We start from the raw sequence: 23835 nt of genomic DNA on the forward strand, positions 1-23835 counted from the left end.
GCTGGGACAGTGGAAGGTGTCCCTGCCCATGGCAGGGGGATAGGAATGAGATGGTCTTTAAGGTTCCTTCCAACTCAGGCTGTTGTATGATTCTAGGAAGCCAGACTGGTCTATGATTGTATGATTTAACCAAACCAGTTGAACTTTAAGATACTGAGCACCAGAAATGTTTACTTTTGCTGAAGTTAAAATATGATAATTGAAACCATTACTGCCAAAACACTCACCCAGTTTCGTGCCAGATCCAAAATGCTTTGCCTTGTCACTCCTGGAAGGATGATGCCATCTAAAGGTGGTGTTGCCAGTTCATTTTCTGCCAAACAAAAGAGAAGCATTTGTTGAAAAACAAAGAAAGAAAGAAAGAAACAAAAGTTTACTGATATTACACCAAACATGTGGATCCCTTACAACTCAGGATATTCTATGATTCTGTGGCATCAAAAAAAATCCCTATGCCATGAGATGCAACATTTATCAGGGTTCTCCAAGAATATAAACAGATACTCAGTTCAAGTAAACTGTTGTTGAGTGTTTGGAACCTTTTGTGTACACTTCAGTGGGTGGGGAAAGAAATATATTTAATAGATGAATATATACATGCCCAATGACTTGTAGGTGGTTTTATTCCTCAGGGCATTGTACGTATAACTGTGTAACTGCACTGTGTTACTACTGCAAACTATGAAATGGTTCTGTCTCCAGATTCACAATAGAAAGGCAGAGGAAAATCATGCCTAATAATCCCAGGGCAGATCACAACTTTCCCCAAAATGTTTTACTTAATTCAGGAATATGGGATTTAGAATATCCATTTCACAGCAGCAATATGAAACATTGACCAAAAATTTTGAAGTTCATATAATGAACCAGAAAAGCAGTGGAAATCTTGCCAACCCTCCTTGGAAGGAGACTTCCTTAATGCTCCTTTGTTGTAGTCTAGACACCCTTTTTCTATGCAAATTTTCTCTTTACACAATTAGAGAAATTGTAAGAAAAATTCAACAACAACAACAACAACAATTTAAGTAGTTTGGTTTGTTAGCTAGTGTTTCTTGTTTGCTTTTGAAAAAGAACAGTAGATAAATGTTCATCTAACAGAACTAATGAAATGGTAGATAAATGGTAAACAAAGTCTCGGTTAAACAATTCATGCTTGGTAAATACTTAAAACACAAGTTTGTATGTAGACTTTGTTCTTCCATCTGATCTCTGCAGCAGAGTTAATCTTTTTCATTTTAAGCCATCACATAGTGTACTCACTGGTTTCTATTATCAGAGAAGACTGACCTTTTACTCTTGTCAGACAAAGGCTTTTAAGACAGTCTCAAATTTGCACTGAGAAGGCAAGACATCTAGAGTATTTCAGTAGTTCTCTTCATATTTTTTCCTAACCATTTTATTTCTCTACTTATAGTCCTTTTTCTTTTTTTACCTTACCCTGCCCAATAAATCCACAAACCATTAAGAGTTTTGTTTATTTTTTACCTAGGTCACATAAAAAAACAATAAAAACATGAAGATACGTAACTTATGTCCCCTTTCTCTGCAAAAAGATCACAGAATCCAGGCCTGACTGAACTTTTCTCAAAGGAGAACCTCTCTTTAAAATATTTTTATAGATCCTGTGAATACTTGCAGCTGGGTAGAAGAAAGAAATATGGCTGCTTTCAGATATTTCTGAAAGTGAGGTATTTCTGTGCACAAACACTGCCTGCCAGCTCGGGACTGAGCATATCCTGGGCTCCCCCACTCTGCAAGACAGGGCATTGGGAGCTGCGATGGGATAGGGGAAGTGAAGGATAAATTCACTGAATCTGCTACTCACTGTCCATTCTCTCAGAAAACACCTGTTACTTTCTAATGCAGCCACCCCTCGATTTATTTATTTGGACTCTCCTACCAGTGCTTCCATGTTCCTTTTATGAGGAGCTGTACATTCTATTACATCAGTAATAGATGTAAACTGCCATAACAAAATGTATGAACTGCAGCCCTAGAGCAGGCTGTATGTTCTGCTCTGGTTTGACTAGCCCATAGTGCCATTCCCCAGCCTATCCCAGACTTCTAGTTATGTCAGCCATCTCTTCTTTCTCATACAGTCAGGAATAACAGCATTCCCTTTTTGGAGTCTGTCTAGCATCATTCCTACTTGTGATGCATGTCTGATCCTAATTCTGGCACAACTATCACAAAGAGAAGACTTTAAAACTTTCCATGAGCCACAGGGCTGATTCTAAACACTGAAAACCTGATATTCTGCATTTGTGACCCAATCACAGTCTAACAGACTCCTTTCTTGAACAGAAAACTTCAAATACCGTGGACTTTGATACCAAAGATTGTGATTACATTTCTCTGTCTGGTGATGTTGCCACAGATCTTGTTCAGGACCCGTTTAAGCTCAGTAACATATATTAATTGATTTGAGCTAGTTTGAAAAGGTGCCAGGCCAAACCAGCCGCCAAACAGCACCGAGCAGACAGGACATGAAAGTCTCAAAATGTTCTAAACAGGCTGCTCTGCAGAATTTTGTCAAGTATACATATGATGCCTACCAGCCTGGGGCCACCCAGGGAACATCTGCTCCCCTGGTATCCGGCAGAGATGATAACACTATCCAACATGGTATGCCAAAAGCTCATCCTCTCTGTGAAGTGATGCCAAACCAGGCTCCATATGATATCAGTTTGTCCATCTCCCAGAAAACAGACTGTGAGCTCACAGATTCCATTTGTCTTCTGAATTATTTTGATGGGCTTAAAATGTGTAGTCGCAAAAAGCGGGAGAAAAGCATTTGAAGGGAAATGTCAGGTTTCTCTTCAGCTGACTCCTATTAGTTATATTGTAATAGTACTGCTTGCCCAGTTTAACACCTGTTAAACCTGGTATAAGCTTGCTCTAGCAGAATTCCATCAGAGTGTTTACAGGGGTTTTTAAAAAGTGATCTTCCGTATTACACAACTTCAGCTTTTAAGTATCTGTATTTATGAGCATAGAGCAGGTGAGATTACACTCATGGGATACCTTCAGTACTAGTCATGCTGTAGCAATGCCAAGAAATTCATCTTAATACATATTTTACCAAAGTGATAAATTCCAAGTGAACTTCAGGATCAAGGAGAACTCAGAAAACCCTGTTTTCATTAATACTAACAGATAACCTCTTCTACCAGCTTGTTCTGGGTCTTTCTCCTTACTTCCCTCAGGCTTTTCTTCAACTCTTCCCTCATGCAATCACTACCTTTGCATCGGTCTGTTAATTTGCTTTCATCAATTACTTTTTCATCCTTTGCTTTGTCTGCCACCTCATTCATTTGCTGCTCTCCCCTCCAGTCTGTTGCTGGGGCTCTCTACTAGAACAGAAGCTACAATACTGATTTTGATAGCACTGTAATTGTACATGACACTTCTGCTGCACAACTAATGTTCCAACGATAGAATATTTAGCAAACTTGCCTAAAGTTTTACCTGATGGTTCCAGACAATCTTTTAACAGATTTACTTTTTAATTTATAAAATTTTGAAGTGGGTACTACTAATCACCATTCCAATTGCAGCACAAAATACTAAATAATGCCTGAATACTATTTACAATGCCTTAAAGATAGAAGCAGACCCCAAACGGTTGCAGATCATTTTGAAGAAACAGAATTTTTCAAATTAGCAATCCTTAGGTTGGACATATGTTTAAATTTTAAGGTTTTCCATAAAGCCAAGCCTATATTCTAGGCAGAAGAACAGACATTGTGACAGGAAGTGAGTTTCAATGTCAAGAGCTTCTTGGGATAGTTACATGCTCTCAAAAGGCATGTGGAAAGGACTGTATTTTTCACTCAGTGAACATAAACTATAAATAGGATTTGATGAATGAAGTATTTATGCAACAGCAGGGATCCAGTTTTTGCCATCTTATAAGCCTCAGAGCAGCAGTGGGAATACAAGAACAGCACAGAACAACTCACACTATTCTACCGAAACCTGAGCAGTTTTTCCCCCTACTCCCTTCCTTGATGTTACAAACGAACTATTTTTTCAGGCTGCTCCTGCCATCTGGGACAACATGTCACCTTTAGGCACAATGCTGTAACTGCAGATATACAGCAAAGGCTGCAAGGAAAGCCTACTCCCATTGGAAGCATGGCTGTCCTCCAGTCCAGGCTTTACTGGGATAAGCCTCTGGTTATAAACCAAGGACAGCAGTTCAGCTCTCAACAGTGACCTCAGAACACACAAAGAAGGGCATTTTCTTTTGATGATGAGCTGCAATTTCTGTCTCACTTTTTTTGATCCCGCTCAGCTGCACCATTTGCATAACAAAACCAAACCACAGCCTAAGTGAGTGTCCTTTGTGAAGTGACAGAACACAATGACAAGCAGGTTCTAAATCCCCGTGCAAAGCCACAGGCAGGTATGTGATGACACCCGTTGGCAGCATGAGTGATTCTCAGCCAAAGATCCCCCAAATTAAGAGTTACTCAACACCCTGGGAGACACCAAAGTGCCCCAGGAGGATAATGCCCGTGTCTGTGAAATGACAGGTTTGCCAGCAAACAGCCTGCTTGGGTGGCAGGAATTACAAGTTGTTTGCTACGGCCACCTCACAATAGCACCATTCAGCAGTGCACTGGAAACACAGTGATTGGCAGATCTTTGGAACAGTACCGTGCTGCAGCTGCATAATTCCAGTATATTCCTGGTTTAAGTACAATGAGAACATTGAATTCTAATTATGTCCCTGCTTCAGTGTCTTTCCCTGGGTGGAATGAGCCAAAATCTATTTTCATGTTTTTCCAGCTAAGTTCCACAAGGCATAAATTTGGCCATCTATCTACACTGACAAATCAACTGCTGCTGTAACAATAAGAAAATGTCTACTATTTATCACTTCATTCATAAAGCTTCACAGACTCATTCAACACTAAGGGAGCACTATCTCTCTTCTCAAAAATGTGGTAAAGATTTTTTGGAAGGAGAAATGGAACTGGAGATGGGAGTCAGGTAGCTGGATCCTGATCTCACTGCATTATCCAAGGCACACTGCTATCCCCACAAAATGTTGCCTTTTTTTTGCAGCTGAGCACTGTCAGAAAGCTGACAATTTTCAAGGGTACCCATGGCACTACAATGAAATCAGTCTGACCCCTGCATCAGCTGCCATGTAAAAATTCAGTAACACTTCATTTTCTTGGAGAGACAGCATTCATGGAAGTCATGAGGTATCCTTTTATTCCCTTGCCTGTAGCCTTCCAAACCAGTTATCAGGTGCAGCCACCAGAGCTAGCACATCTCAAGCACTGAATATTTGCATACCCAATGGTTTGGGATGCCTAAATAGTTGGCTGCTCCTTAACTGGACAGTTTTTAATCAGCATGTACCTCGCTCAGAGACGACTGTCAAAAGAAAGATGATGATACATCTTGAAAGCATCTTTTGTGTATTAGTGATTCCAACACTGACTGACATGTTTTCTCTCCCTGCTACCACTGGACAGAACTTCAAATTATTCAAAGGAAACAGTTTTGGATTCAATGCTGAAATACTCTTGGATATGACTGAGGAATATTTGACTTGCCAGCAAGTGATGATGGGAGCCACTCATACTCAAAGCTACAGAGTCTGAAGAGTTGCACAGCCATAAGCTGCCTTTTAGCACATCTGCACTGCTTGTGAGCCAACACCTCCTTAGAGACCAAACATCCTGCTGATACCAAAACTGATGTGTGACCTTGTGCATGGCTGAAATCTGCCCTTCTGAGCATGGGGACTTAGCCCAGCAGTTTAGTCTGTTATCAGCAGGCAGCACTCACAGCTGCTCCAGAATCTCCTTTCCCACAGCTACAGTCACCTGGTAATTTTCAGAAGAGAATAAGCATTTCCTTTGTTGAACCATCTTCATTAAAAAGATGATGATCTGCATTCTAATAATCATTTTGTGGATTACGGTCCCAATTGTCTACTCTGTTAAAAGTTTTCTTGCTTTATGTTACCATACCTCCATCTTCATTTATCCAGTAGAGAAACAGATTCATTGTTCCAACTTCAGTTATTTGATGATCTTCTCCATAGAGCCACAAAACCTGCTGGCAGCCAAACTCCAGGGCTTCTTGTTGGGCATAAATAGCAGAACCATAATTTCTTCAGGAAAAATAAAAAATAAAGACTTATGAGTAGCTGGTTGGGCATCTTCTCAATTTAAACAAGATTTTGTGCATCCATCTCATGAGCAAGCACTCTGCAACAGTCACTGCTTGTCTCCGGGATGTTTTCATTGGAAGTACTCCACTAGCATTTTACTAGATCATTTGTACCTACAACCTGAAAACTTTGAAGGGCTGAACACCACCAACAACTCAAACAAATCCATCCAAACTGTCTTAAACATACCTCTTGTTCCATATTCTGGACATTCTAACTATTGCAACTAAAAACCCTCAGAAAGCATTTATCTTTATTTAGCAGTTGGCATCCTGGAGAGAGAGCAACAATTCCCCTCCAGCTTTTGGGGTTTCTTGGTGTTATTCTCATTTTTGGGGTTTTTTTTTCCTTAATTCATCTGCCTCATGTCAGATGGGTAATACATGTTGGATAAAACTCTTGGAGCACAAGTATCACCAGAGATAAGTTATTTTTTTCTAATAAAAGATATTCATAGCATCTTCAGGAAATGCAATTGTGTCTGAATGAATGCCATATCCTTTAGGAGCAAACATTTTTCTAAAATGCTGCCTACAGAGCGAACCTGACTGAACAATGCCTGCTGCTTTGAGGGGGAAAAATACCCCTTTTTGCTTCTGATGTTCAATAACCTTCAAAACGCAAAATCAGCAGCTCTAAACTGAAGTTCTCACCTCTGGGCACAAATCAAGTCAATGACAACTCCAAACTACTCTTTTTCACAGCTGATGTATGAAGGATGTGCAGGAAATAATATGTTTATAGAAATAAGCAAAATTTCATAAAGAAACATCAAAGGTTCAGAACATCATTCAGAACATCATTCAACATCTTTGAATGAAGGAAAGTTACTTTCCTGCCCTCTGATTATTCTACCAGCTCAGCTGAGCAGCACTTCACAGCTACTGACTTCCTGCCTAGCAAAGAAACTCCTGGATAGGACAATCCAGGGAAGGAGGTCAGCAGCCAGAGCTGCTCCCTGCTCTGTTGGCAGCAGGCTGCTATACTGATGATGCAGCACAAAGTGGTCACTTCAGTGTCAGCTGCTGCAAGGGCAAGAGCCAAAGTATAACATGGACAACTTCCAAGTTCCTCAGCTTGAGATGCTGCAAAAAAATCAACTGGCTGCAATATTCAAACAAAAATATGCAAGTGAGTTGTATAAGTAATATTTGCAAAGTACAATTTTGAACTCTTAGTTGTAGTATATTGCTTGTTTAACTACTGCATGTAATGTGTCTATTTCTGCTGCATTAGATACTTCACTAGAAACCAAATCTGCTTTGTGAGCTGTGTAGAAAATGCAGGATAATGCTTTCTTACCCTCCCACTTTGCAGTCTCCTGTTCCCCCTTTCCATGCTCTTACGTATTTTGGATCTGCCCATAAGGATATTGGATTAAAGCTTCCACTTGCAAAGTAAGGGCCCACAGGGCTCAGTATGACATACAGTAGGGCTTTAGTCGGCTTCTTCACCCCAAGGGAAGGCTGAAAATAAAGAATGCAAACAAATCAAAAGTTACTGGTATCCTTCAAACATCAGGTGTTGCACCATCGGCTACTGAAACACTGCTTTCAGTGCAACTGCAGCATGACAGTGCTTTTACCAGGACAGTGCAAAGTGCTACAATGAATAAAAAGTATTTCTACAACTTTCCCCCAGTCCAAGCAACATAGCAGCCCTAATTTCATATACTGTCACCACTCACTTATAGCCATTCAAATAGTTTCAATACTTGAAACTATTTAATTCATAGTTTAAATTAAATTAAATTAAAAGTTTAATTCAAAACCATAGAGAAAGCTTCTAGAACTGAGTAGAGAAACTGAGAATGTAAGTTAGATAGAATTATATTAAGTCACTGGGTGAGAAAATCAGAGTATAGGGTTTAAGCTATATTAGTGAATAAGAGACAACATGGAGAATTTAGGGTGTTGTCCCTTTCTGCTTCTTCTTCTAGGGTTTTTTGGGTAATATTAGGGGATTGGATGAAAGAATCCACATTGCAGGCCATAGATGTCGGGTTATTGGGTTAGTAATGGAAATCAGTTATTTGGCATTTCATTATTGGATGGGTTGACACTTAAAAGACCTTGAAGAGATACTCCTTCAGCCATTTTGCACTTTGTTAGCCTACTGTACATAGCTCCTTGTACTCTGTAAATATGTAATATAGACAAAGAAAAATAAACATCCTAAGCCCAAACACAAAAACAGGTCTCTCTCTCATCAGTCTTGGTCCTGGGAAAAAGAACCAAACCACCAGTGTCTCACACCAACAATTGATAAACATATTTATCAATATGTTATTCTAGAACTTTCAAATAGTTTCAATTTTTTGAGAATTCAAAGATTAGCTTACCAAAGTGCTATATAATTATTTCCTTAATCATACCAGAAGCCCACAAAGCCTTCTGGGGGAAAGAAGAAGTGGCAAGACTACTCTTAGCAGTAACAACAGTGGAGAAACCACTGTTAGCTGCATTAGTGAGAAGAACTGTCCAGTACCACTTAGAACTGGCAATGCTAGAGCTGAGTGCAGGCCCTCTGCATGCCTGTGTGACAGCTAAAATTATTTGCCTGCTAAAAACAGTTAACACAACAGCACAGGAAATAACCAAGAATTGCAACAGATTTTTCTCCAGCTCCTCTCTGAGAGATGGCTTCTCACACTCCAAGTCATCACCATCAACACTTGAAGGTGGAGGTGAGAAGTCTGGTGTTGGCCAAAGTTCTCCAGGGGCTGAAAGGGTTCCTTTGATTTCTGTCTACCTTACTGCTTCAGAAAGACTTCTAAAAGGATTTACTGAGATCTCGATATTTTTGCTGACATGATCACTCAAAAGATTGTGCTGCCTGGGTTTCTAACTGGGGTGATTTATAAAAGCCTAGTAGGACGTGCAACCTGGAAACAACATGTGATAGTGGAAAGGCCACAAGTGTTGGCTACCCTGAAATAAGCTTAGAGCAAAAGAATTTCCAAAAAACAAAACAGGGGTAAACACCCCAATTTTAATATCAGTACCTTATAGTCACTGAGTGGAGATTCTTTAATCAGAAAATCTGCAACTACTTTAAAAGTATTAAATTAATGGAGTCCTAGAACCTATGCAAAATGTAAAACATAAAATGTAAAAGTATGGTAACTACTTACAGACAGGGATATCGCAGAAGCTTAGCTTACCTAGTTTGGAACTTACATTCTTTAGCTTCCTTGTTCTATGCTCTACCATTATACCTTTCTCTCTTGCTATTGCTAAAAAAAAGAACTCTGAAGGATTTAATAAAATAAACTCTGTTTCTAATTCCCTTTATCAATACTATAGAATTGACTCACACATGAAACTCAGAGAGGACACATTAATACCTATTTTCTAAGGAGCCTCTTAGAAGGTCTGTTTCAAGAATAAATAGACAGAAGAACTAGTCCTTAGTTCTGTTGAAAACAACTCTTCTGAGACATCTTAGTTTACAGGAAAAAATCTTCCAAAAACTCCTCACTAAGTTCAGGTATGACTTGAAATTACAAAATGTACACAGCAATTTGTGTTCTATCATGTTCTCTCTGAATCATTAGGGTTTGCCACATGTAACTATCCTCTCAGCGCAGCCCCAGTTAAAAAGTATTGTTCTATTCCCACTTCTAGCAGTTCCTCCGTTTACTTTCCGTGCTCAGATCCAGTGTGGCCACTAAGTGGCAGTGTGGTCAACCTTAAATCCGTGCTGCTACAGGGACTCCAAAGTAGAACTACAAAACCAATCTGCCCCCAAACTTAATCCCGTCACCTGCTGACTGCTGCGTATTTCCCTTCATGGATGGAGAACTCTGCCTCGTACCTAAATAAACAACAGTTAAGAGAGAGAAAAAACAAATAAATATTGCACACCTCAGTTCCAATTAGGGTAGGACGGATATACAGGCTGGCAGAGGTTGAGTAGGGAACCCATTCCTGTTCCACTTCCACAAGCTTACGGATGCACTCTAACAGCTCGTTCTGGTCAAAAGACTGGGAAGAAAAAGAAAGGGAAAAAAGAAAATTGAGAAATAAAGCTGGAACACTGTGGTCTTTACAAATCCATGTACTACAGGGAACACTTCCTCAGGATATGCAACAGTTGACACAGTGTAGAGGTTCACATCTTCCTTGAGTTCATTCCTTACAGACTTTAATATCCCATGGTCTTAGCTACTGTGCCTTTTTGTGCAGTCTCCCAAAAGATCTCCTTTGCTCCAAAGTATCCTCCTGAGATGGTAAAACCGAGCCATTGACCCTTCCTCCCTCCAAAGCATGTGGAGAACTCCCTGTGCAAACTCAGCCGGGCATGCTGCCAACTACAGCATCACTTCTTCTACAGGAGAGGGATCTGGTTTGTAACTCCGAGGGGCCGACAAGTCTCCCGAAGTTCCCAAGTTCTTACAGCAATTAAGCTAATAAGCCTTGGAGGAGGTTCACTGGCCAAGATACCACTTGCTAAAAGCAGTGTTAAATTACTGGCATGACCAAACCAAAGGCACTCAAGAGGTTGAACAACTTAAATGAAGTGCAAAGAAGGAAAGGGGGAACATTAGCACCAGGGCAAATCAGACAGCTGTCTGCATGCGAATACCTGCAGAACAGCACCCATCCCTCAAAAACACTCTGTACATCTGAGACAGCAGGGAGACAACAATGAAAGCAAAACACTCACTGTTCTGATTTTAAATTAAGCACTTCAAACAGTTTCCTTCAATGAATACGATCTGTTAACAAAGTTTTACTGAGCTATCAAAGCCTTAAGAGTGTTTGATAAATGCTGCTACTGAAGAGCTTTAGAGATTTGCACTCTGACAATGAAAACATGCTCTGACTTCAGGAGCATGAGATGCCTGGGTACGTACTGGCAGAGTTGTTCTCCGTGCTGATCGTGCCATCCTGTCCATGTTCAGGGTTGGCCGGAACAGGCGGATTTTGCCATCCACTCCTCGGTAAGCCTTCATCCCTTCAAACAACTACCAAGCCAGAAAAGGAGGGAAAAGAAAACAAACAGTAATTTTGACATGTTAGCCTGTGATGATCTGTGCAAATTTTGGAAGTAAAAACTTCACCTTCCTGGTTCTGGCAATACATTCCAGTGAGACAGACTTATCTGAAGTATAAGCAGGTCATCTTTGTAATATAAACTTCATAATTCCTCATGATAACCTATTCTGTTTGTTGTTGTTTTTTTTCTTAATTTGGTAACAGCAATTAAAATTTGTAGCATGTGTTTGACTTACGATTCCCTCACATCCTGACTAATACCCGAGTCAAAACAGCATTTTCACTTATAAAAAGGATCTATAGAATTTTATTTTATATATATATATATGTGTGTGTGTGTTAATTAATTTTAGAGCTCTGTCCAAAACACATCTTTGTTAGGAAGAATAGAATAAGGTCATTGAGAAAATTCTTGTGAAGTTCTTGCTGTAGTTCTAGCAGGAACTGGTCACTTATTTCCCCCTTATACCCCCCTATGCTGTGGAATGGGATTTAGCCTGCATGAGAGAGATGCAGCCTCACACTAGAGACAAAATGAAAGAAAATATTTTCTCTATATACTTTACAGGAAATTTAAACATAGTTATACCATCAAACTGCAGGATCCAGACAACTGGTGTTGACAATCAGAAACCCTTATCCTATCAATGCCCTCCCAGAAAAATGCCCTGCAGCATCTCCTAACCACATCAAAAAACACACCCACCAAATATCCAGTTATTTTCAGTTACAGATTGGTAATTACTGGTTAAACTAGAAAACACATTAGTTTTATAAGCTCACACTAATATATACATATACACAAGTCTTCTTTAGATTAAGCATTAAATGGTCGCTTATAGACAATAGATTCTTAGAATTTTATCTTCTAAAGCATTTTTTTTGTATATTAAATTTCAGTGTAAGTTCTATGAATTTAACTGCATCACTGCTGCCAGTCTCAGGCTTCTCCTCTGACTGTTCCACAAAAAGTGGTTGGAACTGCACCCTATATGGTTGGAAGTCTACATTTGCAGCTTTTTTATTTGGAAAAGATAATCCTGTATTTGTGCACAAGTACTTTTAACAGAGTATTTCAGGTTTCACTGTTATCAAATTCTATTATATTTTTCAATATGGATCAGTTAAATGCAATCTTTAGAAAGCTTATGTGCAGTCCACATGACAAATTTTAATTGGGTTATAACTGGTTTGCAGAATCCCAACAATATTCCTCAGGCTGTGTGCCAATTATGTAGCAGAACCAGAATTAGAACCCAGAACTTTTTGCCATCAAAACTTATCTTAGTCCTCTGGCAATGCCAACCATAGTAAAAGCTTGGCACAATTTTCAAAGAGAAGCTGGTCCTAGGGTACACATTGTAGCCACAAGAAAAAAAAAAACCTCTTTAATTAAGGATGTAACTGGTCATTTGGCTGATACTTTGCTATGATTTTTACTGGGCCAGTTACTAACTGAGAGCACATTGTTGGAATGTTACTTTTTTATCACAGAACACATTTTTTCCCCCACCACCCTTCTCCCAAACACATTCACAGAACTTTTAATGAGAGGGAAAAGGGAGGAATGTCACTACTAAGATCTGATCAATGGTTTGACAGAAGTAAGAATCATCATTACTGAAACACAAAGCCTTCTCAAGGTGTTAAATCTTTTTCTCCAAAAAGAAATACTTTTTATCTTCCAGAGCTCAGTAAAACCTTTCACTCATTAAAAAGGGAGACAGTGATGTGTTCCAGAAATGTTCAGCTTTAATGAAAGCAACTGCTGTGGTTGCTTGATGGTTGGTTGCTACAGCGGTGTGAAAACAGTATTATCGGACATCTGTACATCACGGGAGCTGGATCTGGAGTTCTGCAGATCCAGATTACCACACTGCATCATGAAGGGCAAGGAGAAAGGGGAGGGAATGCCAAATCCATCACTTTTATTATACCCACTGTGTATTCATTGAGCCACAGCAATGACACCAGATTCTCCTCTGTCTGTCCTCTTGGCTAGAGGAAACGTGATGCAATAAGGGTAAAAGAATAAAAAAAAAAATGGAAATAAAAAAGAGCATATTCATATTAGCAATGATTTCAGACCAGGCCAGAGGCCGAGCATTAAAGCAATATGCTACTAAGAATGAAATACAGATTCGGGACTCCAGCGTGGTTTCTTACTTCTTGGGCAGATCAAGAGCTGCAGCCTTAGTCACAGGGGCCTGTTGTAATTCACACAGGACCTCTGGAGGCTTGGTGATCAGATGAGAAAAAAATCAGCCAAAATAAAAATGGTGGAGGCAGGAGCTCAGGGATAACTAGCAGGGAAAGCTTCCCTTATACCAGTGGTTAAAATACAAAAGAAAATTTAAAAAGGAAAAAAAGGAAAAATATAAGAAATAATAGAAGCAGCATAAGCAACTCCCCACACTTCAGTGGAGACACTCCCACCAACCCAGAAGTGGGAGAAGTGGGCTTCTATTTCAGGGTCTGTGCCCTGCTGGGGTTCCCACACAGGTGTGAGTACAGCCAAAGCTGCTCTGAAGGCACAAAAGGCAGCTTTAGGCAGTAATCAGCTAAGCACGGAAACTTTAACCACGCTGGTTTCCGACTTAACATTCCACTTCCCAAAATTCCTCACTGTATGTTCTCTCCTTAAACACACTTGTATACACTGAGTGCATCAGATCTAGTTCTGAGCTCGAGGGACTTGTTCAGAGTTTCAAACAAGCACCTGTCTAATCTGTCCTGCAATCCAAGCTACCAACCTTTAAACCAGCTTCATGCAACTTTTACAAAGTCCGTATTCAGTTCCCAAATTAAAGCTACTCTGAGAATCTCATGGTTTCACACAGTCCTGTACTGCCATATCAGAGACAGTAACTGGACCAACACATTGTCTCACAGTGAACAAGAATGGTTTTTCAATAAATTTATCACCACACAAGAAAGAGCTCACCTTCCCCAGGCTAGGGCTTTAAGTGTGCTGGAATCCCCTGGCCACAATTGCTTCTGTGTTACACATAACCCTGTTGTAAATAATGCAATTATTGTGGAACACCAGCTAGCAAAACAAGATGTAACTCAATACTAATGAACTTAAGACAGTAATAGTCCTTGTATTACGAAGCAGTGGCTTCAAGAGCTAATAAAACAAAATGGTGGTTTCCAAATCAATTTACTACTCACTTCTATAGCGTAATGCAGGGCTGAGGAGGCTGGATGTAATGAGAGGTTCTCTAGTGGCTTAATATAGGGTTTCTCCCATCCTGAAGCCAAGGACCATTCAATTGTCAGCATATTATCAGTGAACACGGTTCCAAATACCAAACCAGTGGGGTCTGGTTTTTCCTTGAAGGTTGTAGCTGGGGTGATAATCAAGTCGGAAGCCTGAAGGAACACGGAGACAAAAAATGAAGTGAATCAAAATAATGAAGTCAGACTGATCTAAAAATGTTCTGCACCAGTAAACAAGGACAAGCCTTAATATTTTCTCTGTAGGGTTATTTAATGATATTATGGTTAAAAGCAACTAACCTCTAAGTAGCTGGCAAAATATTCATAAAGTGCACACAAACATATACACAGTGCTGTTATACAAGAAGTAACATATTTTGAAATTCTGTTTAAGAATTACGTAAAAGAAGCAGCACAAGGTACAAAACCAGAAAATTAGCACATGAAATCCCTTGGACACTTAGGTTAACACCCCTGTACATGTTCCAAAAAGACCTAATTGGTGTACCTCAGAATAGAAGCTGATCATTGGAAATTAATCACCACCACAACTATGTAGATGCTATGCTGATTTTCCTTTAATACATAAAACCAATGTGAGAGATCAGAGATAGCAGTCAGCAGGTTACTTATGCCACAGTAACTTGCTCATTCACATACTTATTATCCTAGAAAGAGCTCATTAACAAAGAAGTTTAAATGCTTCCCTGCATGAGGGATTGCAGAGACTCTCACTTATAAGCCACGACTAGCCAGCAGTAGACATGTGCCACAGGGTTTTGTACTGGTTTTGGTTTTAAAAAGTTAGTATTTTTTTGGTAGCTCCTGTGGTGTGAATCATCCTAGAGAACAGCAAGGAAATAAGAAATGCAGATCTCTGGCATGTCACTCCCATTTATTCACAACTAGAGATGGCTACAAAATAGGCAGAGCCTTGACTCACCCTCTCCCTTCTCTTCCGCTGCCATCTGAACATTTAAACGTGCTGCTCAGAGGCAAGGAAGAATTCAAAGAACCACATTCAAAGCTCCATTTTCCTTCCTGTTGTCTTTCTTCCTAAAGACAGGAAGCACTGTCCCTTATTACAGACCCCCAAGTGAAGTCCTGCTCCCCTGTGCTGGGTGCATATGGAATAGACTGGAACAGACGTAGTCCAGAAAACTGATCTAATGATTTGTAAATACTCTAAAAAGGTGCTTCTGCAAGAGGTATCAGTGTCTTGGACTTCTCACCCCCTGCACACATCCTGCAAAATGAGACAAAATCAGTCCCAAGCTTTTGAAACAGAATACGTGCACCCACGTCTCTGTAAACAACCTAATTTTCAAGATGTTTTTAATAAAGAAGGACCTGTTTCTTATTGATTAGTTGTTTTGATTTAGGTTTGGCTGGAGTTTTTTTTTGCTTAATGGTTTATATGTGAAATTAACTTAGAGCAGGAGCACATGAATAGCTAAAAGCTTGTTTCAACTATCTCAAATTATAAGGCTTGGCTGGATATTACAGTGCATTAGTGTGGCTGAATTAAAACATAATCTGATGAAACAACAATTACTTTTCTTAACTCTTCCCTTTATTCTTCTGACAGTGAATGCTCCAATGGGAGAAGCACCACCTAATGATCCTGAAACTAATTTTACCTGGAACCTCTTATCAGTTTTATCACACTTGAGGGAAAAAATGTATCACAGAGGATGTGGATCAAATAAAAGCCACAAAGGGGTGTTTGCAATTATCCATAGTGCAAGACTCAGCTAAAGAAAACGATTACACGGGAGCAGGGATGTCAATGGGGCGTAAGTGAGTATGCAGAACACAACTAGATCTCTGGGTTTAACTCTACAAAGAATCACAGCTCCTGAAGAACTCCCTCTTCCAGTGGTATCAACTGCTTTCCCTAGATTCCAGGCTTCTGCATCTCAGGTCACTTCCATTAGGGTATTTATCTCTACAATAAACTGGCCTGGAGACCATAATTACTACATAAAGCCTCTTCTCCTAGAACTCCCATCAGTGTGATGATTTCTGCACTTATGAATCCTATTTCTGCTTTCTCAATGGTGGTGGCACAACTACTTGAAAGGCATCACTTTCAAAACAGTTTGTTAATTTTGCCAGGGTTAACAAATAGCTTTTATTTAAGGATGAGAAAGAACTTTAACCTGGCTCTTCTCATAAACCCACAAGCACGTGTAGAGGGAGCAGCAAGCTGCAGTCACAAGTGATGAAACACACTCACTGCATTTCAGTTTGAGTCGCTTGGCAGAAAGTCTAGAGAGGTAGGAAACTATGACCCTCATCCAGAAAAGGAGCAGACAATTCCCAGACCACAGAGCTTCCTGGAACTGCACAATATGACCAGGGATCCCATTTGCTCTTTTTCTCACCTCCTTCAGAATTCGGGGAAACCAGCTTTCCTTCAGACATTGTGACAACACCTGAGTCAACAGTATCAGGTACAGCACTTGACCCATAACAATTCCTTCAAACACCAGTAGGAACACCCTGGGTAACACCTTAGAGACAGGCTAAACTGCACAGACCAGTAGGGCAACAATCATTCAAAAATGCTAAAGGACAATTTTTTCTCATTCTTATAATCCTGTTAAGCTCTCTTGAGATCCACTTTTTTTGCCATTAATTTCTTAATATCCTTTCCTAGGACTCTTTTCCGTTATCCACTATGTCTTTTTCTCAGTTTTTTACCAAGCAGTGCAAATTAACAGCGTGCAACAGCACCCCAATCTTTCAGAATCTAAATGCTTTTTATGTCAAGACAGCATCAAGTGTTGCAATGCATTTGGTCTCCTTTTGTGAAGGGTAACACATTGGGAGGAGGTTTTGGAGGATCATCCTTGGGGTGTTCTCTCCCTGAGTGTGGTCTGCATGAAGTATTACCTCAACCTCTTGTGGTCCCTGAGAAGTAGGACACCCTACACAACATCTCACCTGGCTCACAAACCCTTTGGGCTTTACTTGTTCAAGCAGCACCAGGAGGGAAATCAAACACACAGAAGAACCCACAAAAGAGGAGCAGAGCACTGCCAGATGACAAATGCCAGGGTACTTATTAGGTATCAATGCCCATTATGTTAATATCACTCATTAAAAGATTATCACTCATAAAAAGATTATCACAGTGCTACCTTGCTATCACCTATGACCTTTATAAACAGCAATTTACTTTCTTCTGTTGCCAAGCACTAAAATCAGCATGTTAAGGATGAATCAGGGATTGGCATTACCACCCATCCAGATCTCCACTGCTTGTACTGCCAATACAAAGGGGAATTTTCAGCGAGGCTTGTGTTTTGCTTGCTTTGTTTATCTAACATGCTCTTAAGCACCTCCTGACACTGCTGCCTAATAAAACCATTAAACCGGAAGGAAAACTGGCAAATGCTGAACAAAAGGGAAAAGGGAGATTAAAAAAAGAAGTGGATCTGGCACATGGTCTACTGAATGCAGCTATTTGGCACCTATTGCCTAAAGTAAAATGACATAGATCTGAGCCTGCAAAATGTCCATGTCACAGCAGAAAGGAACGTACAAGATGTACCTGCTGACATCCCAGCCCAGGACACTGGTAAGGAAATGGCAGGCAAAAGGAAGTACTAGGGAAACCAATTGGATACTGTCGATTTTCTGAGCTTACATTACACCCAGGAAGGGCCACTGGTCCAAAGAGATGCTTTTTGAGAACCCCCTCATCTTAAAAGAGCCTATTAATTCCAAAGCAGTTTCTTCCAGGGCAAAGCTTTACCCAGCCCAAGTAAAGAAGATCTGTTGTGACCTCCTGAAACTAAAATTCATCATTTGATCAAAACAGATCTTCTCAATTATGAGCTGGGTCAAATTAAAGGACTTGCTAGTCCGTGTCAATTCTAATCAAAGCTGTGACAAGACATCCTGGGGCCTCTGGCTGAGCTGTCAGTTTAATGCTTGTTCCACCCGACCTTTGCAATAGCTTTAAGTGGATTTGGAGCTGGCAGCAGTCCATGGCCAAAGCTGTTACTCTCATTGTTGCATTCCTACCTTTCTTACCCTAGACAGCTGTCTCAGGTAGGTGCAGATGGGAAGTGCATATTTTGTCCTACACTTTCTAGCAAGTTGTGTCAGTGCCTTCCCAAATGATCCTTGGCTGCAGTTATTCTCACTGCACCGACAATCCTAAACCATAAGCAGTAGGCTGGGCATTTGTAACAGGTCTAACTCATTTGACATACCCAAACTTTTCTAAACACTAGAAAAGTGCTAGGCCAGGTATTTCTATCTCTTAATTGAGTAAAACCAGTCCTGGCAGCCCCAGCTGTAAAATAGCTCACAGGTTACCTAACAACAGCAGCAAGTTTCAGCAGAGATCCTCAGAACATTAACATGCACCCAAGTGAGACTGACTGTAATCTCCTCTGATGAAGTAAGTAACCTCTTTGACTTCCAGTCTAGGTGATTAATTCAAGATCACAAGCAACTGCAATAATTCTTTATCTTATGTTGAATTTGTAAGCATATCCTAGGAAAGATTAGGGCTTTCTCATGCAATAACAAACAAGGAAGCACAGGCAAAATCAAGTAACTAGTTTTGTCCTTGCACTTGTGAGCAGCAATGGAACAAATTCTGAGGAGACAGACTACTAAAAGCATAAGGAATTACTATTAACAGGGAAAGGTAACAAAGCATAGCTGAGAAGAGTTGGAGAGAATGAGTTTGGGTCTATACAGAATGGTATTGAAGCAGACCTGAGAGATGAGGGTTTCAGGCCTTTCAGTTGTTCCTGTGGCACCTTCATCTTTTCCAGCCACTCTTCCCCACACCTGGGGCATTGCCTGGGGTGGTTGCAAGTCGTGGCTGAGAGCTTGACAGGGCAAAGGTGGGAACCAAGCTTGTGCAGGTCTTCATATCACTGGTACTGGGAATGCTCATGGAACACTGAAAGAATCATGCTTAGGATACCACAGATCAGTAAATGATAGGACCAAACCTAGTGGGCTATGACTCTTTAATATCCGGGTGATGTGGTTTAGGGGATTACAGCGATAGTGTTGGATTGACAGTTAGATTTGATGATCTTACAGTCTCTCCCAACTTTGATGATTCTATGAATAAGGAGAACAAAACACAACCAAACAAGTGATGCAAAAGACCACAATGGCTTACAACCAGCCACCTGATGTCTCACCAGTGCAGGAGGAGCAGGAGCTCACAGCTGTGAGCAGACATGAGAAGTGGACTATCCCCAGCAGGGCCAGTTGTCCTGGCTGTATCCCCTTCCCACAGCATCCTGTGTCCCCCAGCCTGCTCACTGGTGCTAGGGTGAGGAGCAGAAAAGTCCTCAGCACTGTACACTCACTGCTCAAACCATGGTGTGCCACCCACACTGTTTTGGTCACAAATCCAAAACAGGGCACCACACAAAGTTAATTTGATCCCTCCACACGCTCTGTGCACTGGTGCAGGAGGAGATGCTCATGCTCTTATGAGACATCAGGCATAAGCACAGCACCAGCTTAATGATGCCCCCAGCAGGCCTGGTCACCTTCTGTCCCATGACCTGTCCTCAGCTTCATGGGGAAGCTGGAAACCAGGCAGACCTAAGATCAAGAACTGCCCGGATCTGCCTGATGCTGGGGCAGCTGGGGATCAACACTTTTCCCTCCTTCTCTGGCAGACCCCCATCATGGGAGCTGACCAAGCAGTCAGGCAGTTTGATGAGATGCAGATCTGCTGCCATGCTGGAATGTGCCTTTGCCCAGGAGGCAGGGAGCACAGGGAGGAAGAGGGGTTACTGCCAAAGCAGCAATCTAGTGCTCTGCATGGGAGCTCCATCTCCCTGCAGGGTCTTGGGGAGGAAGGACTCAGAACTAGGGCTCTGCCAGGCCATCATTTGCTGTCCTTTGTCACTTCATCCTCACAAGCAGCAGCTCATCTGCTTCCCCATCTGGGAACTGCTGCTGTGCCTTCTCTTGCAGACTCTACTGACAATTCAGAGCTTGTCAGCCCCAGCACCTCCAGTCAGCACAAAGGCAATAGTGTGCACAAAAGTCACACAAAGAGCGTGAAAAACACCGCAGGTGTCCCAGCTCTGTGCCAGCTCAGACTGCCAGGACCTGCAGCCCCCACCCTGCCAGGCAGCACTGGGACTGTCCCATGGCTCTCTGGCAACCAACAGCAGCCTCTCCTCCAGCCCAGAGCCAGACAGGATCCAGTGCTGCTCAGGACATGAACAGCAGTCACAAACACCACACAGACCAACGTGGCTCTCCCACAGTCCCATGGCAGTCCAGAGGGACAACCACTGCCAGCCTGGGCCAATTCAGGAACAGTGGTGGCTGAGAAAGCCCCACACACAGCCAAAAAGCACCACAGAACCAGGCATAAGCCAGCCCCCTCACCCACCACAGTCATTCTGCTCATCAGCACTGGGAGATCCTACATTCATTTCCCAGTCATTCCCTGTTTCTTTTCCCATCACAATCTTTGGAAAAGACTGCTAGTTCTTGGGGCAGAGAGCATCACATTCTGTACAGAGCCAAGCCCTGTATGGCTCTGATCACAATAATAAAGTCTACAGTAGAAATAATACAAACACAGAATTCTATCAACTCAAAAAAAAAATTAAGAGAGTCAAATAAATTCTTAGAAATCTATTACCAGCCTCTAAGTATAAAGTAACTTTCATGTAAGATATCCTATAATCCCTTTACCATCAATACTATTTTAAATTTACAACAGAGCCTGAGGCTTGAGAATGGAGAGTGTGCCAATATATAATAAGATTTGAGGAGGAAAAAAGCCCTTTTTTTACTACTGCTATCACTAAAACAAACAAAAAACAAGAAACAAAATTTCAATCTTCCGCAATCCCAGGATAAACATCCAAAATCTTTCAACATAAAGCTTCCTTGAAATTTCATCTGAGAACATGTTAGCACATGTAATTGGACTGAGTCCTGGAATCATTGCATCAGATTGGCTGTACATTGGGTAATAAACCACAAAACAAATGACAAAGCAAAATAGAGTCAAGGCTCTGAATCAGTTGTGAGACAGTCACAGAAACAGCAGAAAATATGGCTGGAAGGACTATGTCTAGTCCATCCTCTGCAAGGCATCTAACCTAAATTATTCATAACAGATACTTCTCAAATATTTGTCTCACCAAAGAATGAAATTCTGCTACACTGCAAGAAAAGGAGGGCAGCATAACCCACTGCTGGCTTCTTTAACCTTTCCCCTGATCTGACAGAGGCTCCATCTCTGATGCAGGAATGTTTGATCTGAAGCAGTTGGTAGGGAAGTAAACCTGCTCTGACAAGAAAACAGAAAAGTGGTTGGAATTGACATAAACTTCTTCCCAAAAGGAATTAAAAGGGCACCTAGGGCAGCAGCACAGCTGAAAATATATTCTAAAGCCCTTAAAACACAACAGTAGGGAAATAAAGATGTTGGAAAGCTACAGTCAGGCTAGATAACAAAAAAGTGTAAAATAAATTTATTTTGCCCTAAAATCATATCATTCATTTCAATAGCACTAGTTAAATTTTAAGAGTTTTTCCATGTTGCTGAAATGCTGCCTGGATAACTTCCCACTGATTTGATTCAGAGATCATTTAATTTAATCAAGACCCTTTCTTCCAGCTTTGTAGGAATCTGGATTGTAGGACAGGCAAAACTACTTGGATCTTTACAGCCTCATCCATTTCTTCTGCTTCAGGAAAATTACATGGATTTATAATTGTTAGGTTTGGGTCTTTTTTTCTCCATTACTCATTAGTCTGTTCTCCACTGATATGTTTCAAAAGACATGTTTTTCAGGTTAAGAAAGATGCTGGAATGAGGTTCCTACAGATCCTAAGGAAACCTTCCACCTGATATTTAGGAAATCTTAAGAAAAGAAACTACTTGATTTTAGTGGGGTCTACCTCCTCTACTCCAGCTATTTGTATTTTCAGATCCACAAAAACCAGTCACTTAGCATCTCTTCTGTCAAAAAATTCTCTAAAATATTTTAAATATGATTCTCTCTATGTAATTCAAACCACAAAAATGCTGATGAGACTATTAAACATTGGAATAAAACCAGACATGCTTGCTGTATTTTGGTCCCATGAATCACTTCTGTTTGGTAACAGCTATTCCAATCAACTAAATGGAGTGATCAGGAAGTGTGAGCAGGCTTAAATGCAGTCATTACACTGGTGTGAAAAACACACTGACACACTACTCTAAGTCCTCTTACTTTTGGGCAAGTAAACTCTAAAAATCCTCTTTGGCCATGCAACTGCACTTCATGTCTGCAGTGTAGATACACCTGGGATTCAGATTAGAAAGAAGCAATTCCATTTAGGGAAACACAGACTGCAATCCCATAATAGCAGGAAGTCCTCTCACAGGTTCATACATTTGCCAATATTTCCATAAAAACAGAACCAGGACCATTCTTCACTAACGGAAGACATTAACTAGTTACCTAATTCATATGATTCAGTATTAACACAAACTGCTTTTTCTCAAGGATCTGACAGCTTGGTTGATGCAATTCCTGATTCTGTGCTGCTCTTTGCCTCGCAACCACTGGATTTCTGCATAGTAGCATAAACACAGTGTTCCATTTTTAGAAAGAGATTGCCTGGGAGAAGGTTTGAGTCTAACACAAGCTGAGGGCTCATACTGGCCTGTGACACAAGACTGGAATAGAGATGTCTCTGACATTTCAACAATAACACATCTTAGCACAAAGATTAAAGACAGTGTTGTCTCCTGGACTGGAAAATACCATTTGTATTTCACATGAAGTAATTGAAACAAAAACCGAGATTTTTTTTATCTAACCTTCTCTGAAAGAAGTAGCCATGCTGAATGAAGAAAGGAAGTGCAAACCTAAATTTGAGACAAACAAGTTGGAAGTATTTTGCCTAAGTAGCCTGGCCAGTCACAAACATGTTGTGTGGAATAGCCAAGAATAGAATCATAATCTCATATGTCCAAGTCCTGAGCAGTTGCAATTAAATCTTCTTACCCCGATTTTAATACACTCGCAGACATGCAGGGAAGTGGATTCATGGAATGCAGGCATTCAAAACCTTTTGGAAATATAAAATGCTTTCATGGTACAGTCTCTGTATTATACAGAGATTATAGGAACCATTTCAAACATTCAGTTAACCACACCTGACTCTTTTTCAGATTCCATTTCCCTTTCTGGTACAAAGGGTAGACAGATTAAACTTAAATATTGCCCTGAAATTCAATGTCTGATCTGCCAATGAAACTGCCACAGTTTCCCAATTCATTCCACTCAGTACTTTCTTAAAAACAGGGACTAAATACGGGATTAACATAAACCTCTTCCAACTCTCTAGGCTGCTAATTCATGGAAAATTAGGATATCCTTTCAAAAGCAAGCAAGAAGGCCA

At 40.7% G+C, this 23835-nt stretch overlaps 1 protein-coding gene across 3 annotated transcripts in view; it reads right to left on the minus strand.

Annotated features, from left to right (window-relative positions):
* Nucleotides 1-23835, minus strand: part of BCAT1 (branched chain amino acid transaminase 1) — a 69267-nt gene that overhangs the window by 9198 nt on the left and 36234 nt on the right. For all 3 annotated transcript variants that reach the window (XM_086885485.1, XM_086885484.1, XM_086885483.1), the window contains 6 exons: nt 14371-14571; nt 11055-11165; nt 10063-10182; nt 7499-7662; nt 5994-6136; nt 228-313 (listed from right to left, as the gene is read on the minus strand). In XM_086885485.1, the coding sequence (XP_086741611.1) occupies nt 228-313; nt 5994-6136; nt 7499-7662; nt 10063-10182; nt 11055-11165; nt 14371-14481 (735 nt within the window). In that variant the 5' untranslated portion in view covers nt 14482-14571. The remainder of the gene's footprint in view (nt 1-227; nt 314-5993; nt 6137-7498; nt 7663-10062; nt 10183-11054; nt 11166-14370; nt 14572-23835) is intronic.

The sequence above is a fragment of the Cyanistes caeruleus genome, chromosome 4 (assembly GCF_971803275.1).
Source record: "Cyanistes caeruleus chromosome 4, bCyaCae1.hap1.1, whole genome shotgun sequence".
NCBI lineage: Eukaryota > Metazoa > Chordata > Aves > Passeriformes > Paridae > Cyanistes > Cyanistes caeruleus.